Here is a 10104-nt window from a genome sequence, read left to right on the forward strand (position 1 = left end):
AAATCACTGATACCCCTTCCGAGTTGTGGAGTACCCCAAGAAGATACAAGGAATAGCATGAGGATCCAATTTTCCACGGGTGGGTGACAGGTTTGTGAACAATGCAACGACAACCAAACACACGTGGAGGAATAGAAAGGAAAAGAGATTTGGGAAAAAGGAGCTGATGTGGGGCTTTGCACTCTAACCGGTGAGAGGGCATATAATTAATGAGATAAGTAGCACAAAGAACAGCCTTAAGCCAAAAACGTTTTGGGACATTCATATGATTCGGTAACCCCCTAGCCACTTCAAGAAGATGACAGTTCTTTCTTTTAGCAACACCATTTTGTTGGGGTGTTCGGGCACATGACCTACGGTGAAGTGATCCATGCGAAGCAAAGAACTCCGTGAGATCATTATGAAAGTATTCTTTGGCATTATCGGATTGGAAGACTTGGATTTCAGTTTGAAATTGGGTGAAAATCATTCGTTGGAAAGTTTGGATAATTTTTGGTACTTCATCCCTAGTTCGCATGGGATACACCCATGTATATCTGGAGTATCATCAATAAAGGTAATAAAATACTTGTAGCCACTCTTAGATGGTAAAGTAACAGGGCCCCAACGGCCAAACATAAATGAATAATATGGGAAGGAAATTCAGATTTATTATTCTTTGAAGAAAAATGAGTTCTACAATGTTTACTCAATTGATATGTTTGACACGTAAACTTTGACATGGACACTGACTTAAACAACTCTGGGAATACCAGTTTCAAAGACTCAAAAGATAAATGACCAAGACAACTGTGCCATAAACAAACATGACTCTTACAGGACTGACTCTTAGACTCTATGACTATAAGACCAGCCTTATTCTCCAGCATGTAGAGTCCATCCACCATACGTCCTCTACCAATCGTCTTCCCCGAGGCCAAATCCTGGATCACACAATAAGAAGGGAAAAAGGTCACAGAGTAGTTTAATGACTAACAGAGAACAAGTTAATAGGGAATTTTGGAACATGTAAAACATTAGAAAGAGTAAGATCAAAGGGAAGAGAAATGGTTTCTTGACCAGCTATGATAGTGTATGACCCATCATCTAGTCTCACCTTGTCTCTTCCAGAGAGAAGATGATAGGTCTAAAAGTAAGTGGACTTGCCAATCATATGATTTGATGCTCCAGAATCAATTATCCAAGGAGAGTCAGGGGAATGAGACAATACATGAAAAGCTGTGGCAGAATTACCTGATGTAGACGCAAATGAGGTTGAGGGAGGAGGAGCATCCATTTAACGAATGACCCTACCATGGAGTTCTAAATGGTCACGAAAGGAATTAATGATATCCTCCCTAGGGCCTGGACCAGAGGTGTGTATCTAAGTAACAGTAGTAGTAGGGGGCTGATTCTCTTGAGTAGAGCCATGCTTGCCATAGTGAGTTTTCCCGGACTTTGCTGTCCTGATTTCTTATTCAGATCTGAACCTTGTTTCTCACTCAATTCCTAAGCCCATTTTGGCTTCCCATGAAGTTCCCAACATGTATCATATGTCGAGACTTCTGGAAATGGGTGCACCATAGTTTGTCTTTCTCATCCACCCTTTTTTGAAAGTCTCCTTTCTTAAAGGGATTTCCCCCATTTATAACAACATTCCCTTTCGTTGCCAAACCAACTGCATCCCCCCCCCCCCTGAATTATTCATCAAATTTCTACTACTTTCCTCTGACTATACTGCTTTTGCATCTTCATCACACTTCTAGTCCACACTCTGATAGTGATCTAACTCCTTCCAGATGGAGGTCAAGTCTGAATAGTACACAGGTAGACTCCTTTCCATGTTTGCAAGTAGATGATTCTGTCTGTTATTGATAAATATTTGCATAGTGGCGCAATTCAGAATAGGTGGAATTTGCTTGTTCCCAAATCTCATAAGCCGTTTCAGCCCACAAAATTTCTTTTCACCTGAGGTTGGATAGAGACTAAAAGCTAGGACATGACCATGCTGTTTTCCTGGTTCCATTTATCATATTCAGCACTGCCAGAATTAGGTTCTTTAATTCTCCCATTTATATATCTTATCTTTCCCCTTGCAGTAATGTACAACTTGATCCCCTTCGACCATTCTACGTAATTCAGACCATCAAGAGGTATGACAGCCATAGGGAAGGATAAATCCATACCCCACTCAGTCCATTCTACATTGAGGAAACATCAGATGTGGTAGAATCTTCACCACTCATGATAACTGTTTCAGGTCACACCCAAAGTAGTCACAAAACCCTAAAACAGTACAGTCCAACACCCCAGAAAGTCAATGTTTATTTAATTTTTTCTCCAGTTCACACAATTCCCCCCTTCACACACTGTATTGCTGTTAAAAAAAGTCTTTGCACCGGGAAACTAGAAACAACCACCTTTCAGTTCAAACACAGCCTTTCAATCATCAAAGAAGAAAAGTCTACTGCTGTTACAGTAGATACAGGTCATCTCCTGACCTACAAACAGACTATAGGACTGCTGTCAAAGCATATATAGGTCATCACCGACATACAAATCATCATAGGGATCAACCAATCCCACATAAAAGGAAAGAAGAGGTGCTGATCACCTCACATCAGTTAAGTGAACCTATTACAGGTTCTGTCCTGGTACACGACCAGAAAAAAAAATAAAAAAAGAATGGAGTGAACCTACTTCTGGAACAGTCCGATGCTGTACTCTGGATCTTCAGTAAAACCAACAGCAGCTGGTGAAGAGAGAAGACAGAAGAAGAAGACTTGCTTGATCTCCTTTCAGATCTAATAGTCCCACTCTGATACCATATTGTCCAAAAGACGAGAAGAAGAACAGAAGGAAGAGAGAAGAGAGAAAAAAGATTTGAGAACCAAAAAGTTAGGCTGGCGGTGCCAGCTTTCAGTATTTATATTAGGGCGACATAAACAAATAAAAGAAAGGGAGAAATTACAACAGTACCCCTGCGGTACTAATCTGAGTATACTAACAGACTTTTAACAGATTTCATAGAGACTTGATTGCAATTTTGAAGCCCAGTAGTTATTCCTGTAGTCTTTGCCTGAAATCAGAAGCAATCTTAGAAACAGGACTAGTATCAAATCAAAGACCAAAGAGACATTGGGGTTGGCGCTCAGGGATTTCGTGGAACAGTTTGAAACCATATTGAGATGAACAACCATTGAAGGACCTTTTGTGAAGGCTTGTAAGAGCATCTGCACCTTCTCCCTTTTCTCTCAAGTTTCAGGGTTGGTAAAAACCTGAGTTCTCTATGTTGGCTTGATTGCAAGGCAAGGGATTGAAGTTGAATAGACTTCTTTAATCTTTCAAACGCCTGTATATTGTTTTTAATCAACAGACCATTTTGGAACTGATTTCCAGTAGAATTTGGATTGTGTGGTTGTTTCCATTGGTCTGTACTTTGTAGGGAACCCTGTAACTACGATTAGACCGGATGGAACCAATTACTTAGAGTGGGCACAGTCTATCTGCATCTATATTGGTGGTCGTCACAAATTGTAGTACATCATAGGTTGTGTGGTTGGTTGTTGTAAGGTGCCTCTCATGATAGGTGAGTGTAGGAATACTACATGATTATGTCCTAGCTTGTGAATTCCATGCAACAGCATATTAGCAGGAACTATTTATGGATCAAAGCATGATCTAGAGAAAGCATATGATAGAGTTTCTAGAGAGATAATAGTGTCTTGAAAAAGAAAGGATTCCAAATAGGTACATAGATATATTTGAGAGTGCAACAACTAATGTTAGAACACATGTGAAAGAGACGTCAGATTTTATAGTTTTGATGGATTTTCACCAAGGTTCAACACTTTGCCCTTATTTGTTTGCACTGCTCATAGATGAATTTAGGTAGAGGTCCATCGTGTATATTGTTTGTTGATGACATTGTTTTAATTGATGAAATTAATGAAGGATTAAATGCAAAATTAAGCTTACAGACAAATGCCTTAGAAACAAGTGGTTTTGAAATAATATTTATAATAATAATAATAATAGTAATAATAATAATAATAACTAGGGAGAGAACTCAATGTGACCTTTTCCTATACCTTGGTTCAATAGTTCATAACTAGGGAGAGATAGAGGAGGACGTCACCCATAGAAGCAAGATGAGCAAAATTCAGGAATGCATCTAGAGTTTTATGAAATAGGAGAATACCACTTAGATTAAAAGGAAAATTCCATAAAATTCTAAGGCCCAGCTATGCTGTATGGAGCAAAGTGTTGGGCAGCCAAGAAACATGTCCAAAAACTGAATGTGGTAGAAATGTGTATGCTGAGATGGATGAGTGGAAACTAGAAAGGATAGGACCAGAAATGAAGCCATTCATAGGAATTATGATCAAAATTTGCACCTGGTTCAGTTTTTCTTTCAATTGTTTGTAATAATGGTTTGCACTCCTACATGATACAAAATTTTTAGTAGTGCAAATATTGCATCTTACCTTATTCCTACACAGATAACAACCCTCTATCTCCATTCTCTTTCATTTAAAGTGGATGTGACTTCATTTTACTTCTCACAAATAAATAAAACAAAGTCAAATCTGAAGCAAAAGTAAACTGGAATTTGCACTCATTTTTGTACTCCCATACATTTACACCAGTGAATCATAAAAAAAAAAGCATTTACACCAGTGCAAATGAAACTTGTACTGCAACCAAACTCAGCCTTAGGGGTAGCTCCAATGGGTGATAAAATGAGAGAAAGTAGACTTGAATGGTTTGGTCATGTGCATAGAAGACCATTAACAACACCTGTAAGAAGTGATTTGTTATGAGTTGAAGGGACTAGAAAGGCTAGACAGACAAAAATGGTTGGAAGTAGTAAAAAATGACTTTTAAGCGTCAGTAATTTAACAATGGATATAACTTTAAACAGAAGAGAATGATTAAACAGGATTTGTGTAGCTGATCTCATATAGTTGGGATAAGGCTTGGGTGATGATGATGATGATTTATGGATCAAAACAGCTAAAGAAGTGTGGGGTAATGTAGTAGAAACTCATTCCTAGGCAATGGATGTGGCAAGGGCATATTAACTGAGAAGTGAAGTTAACAATCTGAGATGAGGAGGCAAGTCTCGTCTTATACTCTTCCTATACTCCGAAAAATCTAATTGGCAAGAATCAGATCACTTGGAGAATATAGAATGAGGGTGCCCAAAGGATACTATTGCCTACAGAAAATTAGAGAGAAACAACGTGTTTGAGTTTCTCACCAGCTTGGGTGTGTGCAACTTGACCATTCAAAGGCTATCAATCCACTTATATATTTTCATATGTTGGATAGGTTTTATTTATTAGCTATTTGTTTGACTGCAATTCTGAGGTTACAGCTCTACTTTAGCATGTAAAATTGGAACGTATACCTTAACAATGTAAGCAATTTCTAAGTTGCTCATTTATCATTAGACTGATTTCAGTCTTCTTTCTCCAAACAGGCGGACCACCTTCGGCAGCAGACTTTACTGCAAATGTCTCGTATCCTTACTATCCATCAAGCAGCTCGAGGCCTGCTAGTCTTGGGAGATTTTTTTCATCGTTTTCGGGCCCTGAGTTCACTTTGGGCTGCTCGTCCTCGCGAACCAGCCTAAGCTATGGAGGATGCATAACCTGTCAGTCAGACATGATCACTAGCTAGAGATCAACCACCTTTAGCAGCAAGGAAAATGCTCCTAGCTTAACAGAATCCACTTGGTAGTGGTCATCATCATCTTAACGGCCATGCGTAATTAAGCTGCTGACATTTTTGAAGCAGCCTCCAGAATTGGAAGAATGTTGTAAATATGAAGCTCCTTTCACCATTTATCAATAGAACATTTTGTTCATTAAGTTAATTTTCCAATTCAAATCATGTAATATATGTTATAAGAGAAGATTGTGTGAAGTGTAACTGATGTTTTGACTTTTGAGCAGTCAACTGGTACTTGTGTAAAATTGTTGAATAGTTTCGGTCCTTTTTGGTCAAGACGCTTGTCCTCAAATAGTCGCAGCAGAGGTGATAGTAAATGGCTTCTTTGGACTTTAACTTTTTCTTTTCTAGCTATCATCCTGGGAGATCTTTGGACTCGGGATCCTTGGATCTTGGGGGTGGGATGGGGAAAGGGCATGAGATGAATTATATGTTTCGACATCCGATCGATTATCTTGGATATCTTAGATTGAATAATACATTTATGGAATTGGATTGGATCCGATTATCTTGGATATCTTAGTACTTGACCAACCATGGCTTTCGGCAAAGCACCCATAACAGATCATCTTACCTCTTAAAATATATTCAGAGCCAGAGCACATCGCCCTGTGGATATTTAGAAACTTGCTTGCAACTTATTTCATTTGCATTACCCCACATTTCCGGCGGCCGACGCAATTCCACCTAAACGAAGCTATGCAATTTCTTTTTGCTTCATTGCCCTCAAAAGTCTCTTTTATCTCTTTATGTGTAAATTAAATTATGAAGAACATTTTCTTTTGACTTCTCTCTCAACTTTTCTTTGTTGTTCTCACACCATGGGGATTTTACATTCTGTGAATTGTGCTCTTGTAGTTGTAGGTTGCCTTTGCTTTTGAATCCGTATCAATACACCTCTTATTCTTTCCTGTTCGTTTTGACTGCTTACCTCAAATTAACAGCTCCTTTTTCAAACATCAAATGTGTTTTCCCTCTCTATGCAACTTGCTAGCTGTTTTAGATTTCTCTATGATAACATTACTTTCTAGGATGCATTTTTTCTTTCTCTTCAAATTCCACTTTTTATTCTAGAATGCATTCTTTTGTGAGTGGCTAAGCTGTGTTTGTTAGTTCTGTAAGGTGTTTTAATTTTCTACTATTTTCTTTTATTTATTTATTTGTTCTATTCTATTGTTTACCTAACTCTGCTCTTTGAAACTGACTCAATCAAGTGTAGAAAAAAGAGAGGAAAAAGAAAAAAAAAGGAAGAAGAGAAAGACAGAGAATGAGATGGGTATCTTGGCAATTTCAATGTACCTGTTATTAGAAAACTACTGGAGGAGAGGTATTTGAACCTTTTTCAAAACATCAAGGGAAGTTTTTGTTAAGGTCAAAATACAAGGGAGGTTTATAGGATTTCTAGAAATGCCAAGGAAGGTTTTATTGTTTTTTTTTTTTTTAAGCCGGTTGTTGTGTATGAATAAACTAGGAAATATGCAAATTAAATAGATAGATTGAAATAAGTTGTACTGGAATAAATTATAAATCTCTTCTATAACATCTGTCATCCGATAAAATGCAGAACCTAAAATTAAGATTTGTGCAAGTAATCCTACACTTCTAATGCCATTAATCAACCCAATCCAACATTATTGTCAAATCTAGATTTGAACAAATGCTCCTCACATCTGGTTGTAACTCGTAACATGTTGGATTTATTTAACCCCCTCCAGCTCAAGTAAGAGTATGGATGGAACCATCAGTCATCCATTGGGTGGGCATTCCAATGTATAAGATTTGGATTCAAAGACATAAACCCAATTAGCCCTGTAGAAAATCTTTTTGGATTGGCCACATGAGCTGTAGTAGATGGGATGCCTCAACCCATCCCTTAAAGGCTATGTTTGGTTTGAAGGAAAAGGAAGGGAAAGGTAGGAAAGGTAGAGAAGTTCATACAAGGTTTGTAAATGTTTCCCTACATTTTCTTTCAAACCAAACACAGCCTAAATTTCACAGGTTCCATTTAGGAAGAAGAAGAGAGAAGAAATAGTTGTAGAGTTGAAATCAAGTGCCAAGAGATCTACTTATTTATGGGAATGTTGGATCTAATGTCAAGCTAAAAAAATCATCTACAGTTCTTGGTACACCAACCTTGATTCTTCACAACTTTGATATGGAATAATCCAATGCATCCAGAAGGAAATCTGCATCAAAGCTCAGTTTGGAAGTACAAATACAAATATGTAGTGTAAAACCTTGTAATTTGTATTATTTTGTATGTATTTGCACTGTTCATATTTGTATTTGTCTTCTTTCCAAACCGAGCCTTATCCTGCATTTGGTTGCAGTACAATTTTATTTGCACTAGTACAAATGCATGTGAGTACAAATGAAAAAAATGCAAATTCTCGTTTCATTTTATTTGGGGGTTTTACTTTATTCTGTTTCATGTCTTAATTTATTTCATTTGTATTACAATCAAACAAAATAAGCTAAAATTTAAAACAAAAATAGGTCAAAATTTGCAGTCACATCATTTGCACTGTCATAATTTTGCATCAGTGCAAATTTATTTGCATTGCAGCCAAACACAACCTAAAGAACAAATCATATAAAAACAGAGTGAAGATAATTATAAGGTATCAGATACAATAAAAACATAGACAGACATGTGTGTGCAGAGAGAGAGAGAGAGAGAGAGAGAGAGAGAAAATACCTGCATCATGTTTTAGTCTCTCAAACAGTACAAAACTGTCATTGCTGCCTTTGTAGGCATGTTTTCCTTCCTATTGCTATCAATGACAAGTTCTATCCCCACCATTAAGTCCCTATCAAGGTTCAAAATATCGTTACGTATCGACCCGTATGTATCGTATCATGGCCTTCCCGATATGCTCCTATAGGGGTGTTTCGGGTTAGACCATGGTTCAGAGGGTAGCCGGACCTTAAACCAACCGTTCTGAACCAAATTCAAAAAAAAAAAACAAAAAATGCACCGATTTAGGCCGATATGCCTTACATCGACGTATCGGCCTTTATCGATACTTTGAACCTTGGTCCTTGCCTCTCACATCTCCAATGACTGAAATCAAACATATCGCTGATGCCGAGCCATAGAATTGGATGGTCCCTGTTGCCTATCCACATGCCACGTGTTGACTTATTATAAACAAATGTGTAGGTAAATCTAATCAGTTTTGATGATGCACAATTTGAACACTCCCTACTAGAAGGCAGCTTGGACGTTGGTCTGCTACGTGGCCAGTCGAACTGCAAGAAAGTGGTATTAGAGGTCTCAGGGTGCTTTACTCGGTGTGAGCACTCCGATGCTCAAGTTAGTGAAGAGTACTTTGTAGAGAGCTTAAGTATTGTGTAGGCTAGTAGAGAGCTAAATCGCGTGTACCTTCTAAGGGTGATGATGGTGCCTTTATATAGGTGAGCTTCCGTAGCCCTCATGAAATATATCCAAGTGTTAGACAGTTATGCCCTTAGCTCCAATCAGATTGGTGTACCTTTTGTCATATATTGTAAATGAATAAAGTACATAATTGATTCGTGTTATTTTGGTATGTTTCTAGGTAATACCCTTAAACTGGACACTTATGAGACTCATGTTAGTTTAGAATCTTCACAGCCATTGGATAGATTTGTGGAGATTATCCTGCCAAGGTTGACACTGATCTGCCGTCAAGTGGGTTGGGGTGGATTGGGGTGGATTGTCTCAGCTGCCAGGGTAAGACCTGAGGTACATGTAGTGTGGGTTTTCTTGAAACCCTGAACCAGACCAAATTCCAATATTGCCCTGGACCTTGGAGATAGATGGGCAAAATTGGAATATTACACCTGACCCCTAGACTCGATTATGGTACTGCACTAGGTGTATGATTGGGTTGTCTTTGATATGCCAATCAATGAGACCCTTAAACGGATCAAAACCTGGGTATGTTGGGGCAGTCCGAGAATTCACCTGAGTGGGTGATCATAGTGACATGATCAACCCCTTTGTCAGACAAAGTGAATGATCAGGGAATGCACTCTCTCTGATGGAAACCTAAACTGCCGGTAGTTGATTTCAAATTGTTGAGATTTTTTTGCAAAATATATTTATATAGAGATATACATATATATTATGGTTTCACAAAATGTTTTCAAAATGTTTTAATTCCCGGGATCCATGTGAGTAGAGAGTGTAACACTGTACCTTGCAGCCAAGGGAGAGGTTTTCTCTTGTTGGGCAGTGTTTGATCAATAAGGACTAAGAGGTTAAGTGTAAGACCATTAAGGGTTATACCTGATGGGCTAATCTTGCATCTGTCTATAGTCCTTGGGCCTTCACAAGATGGTTGGACCCAAGGACCATTTTGTGTAAACGTTGGGCCGATTGAAAGGCCATACTGATGGACTCAG

General features: G+C 38.3%; 1 protein-coding gene across 8 annotated transcripts in view; it reads left to right on the top strand.

Moving 5' to 3' along the window:
• The window catches only part of LOC104605886 (transcription factor TGA1-like), a 28869-nt gene extending 22818 nt beyond the window's left edge, over positions 1 to 6051 (top strand). For all 8 annotated transcript variants that reach the window (XM_088892256.1, XM_088892260.1, XM_088892253.1 and 5 more), the window contains one exon: positions 5465 to 6051. In XM_088892256.1, coding sequence (XP_088748382.1) covers positions 5465 to 5617 — 153 coding nt within the window. In that variant the 3' untranslated portion in view covers positions 5618 to 6051. The remainder of the gene's footprint in view (positions 1 to 5464) is intronic.
• The last annotated feature ends 4053 nt before the right edge of the window (positions 6052 to 10104 follow it).

The sequence above is a fragment of the Nelumbo nucifera genome, chromosome 1, assembly GCF_055504915.1.
Source record: "Nelumbo nucifera cultivar China Antique chromosome 1, China Antique-T2T, whole genome shotgun sequence".
Lineage (NCBI taxonomy): Eukaryota > Viridiplantae > Streptophyta > Magnoliopsida > Proteales > Nelumbonaceae > Nelumbo > Nelumbo nucifera.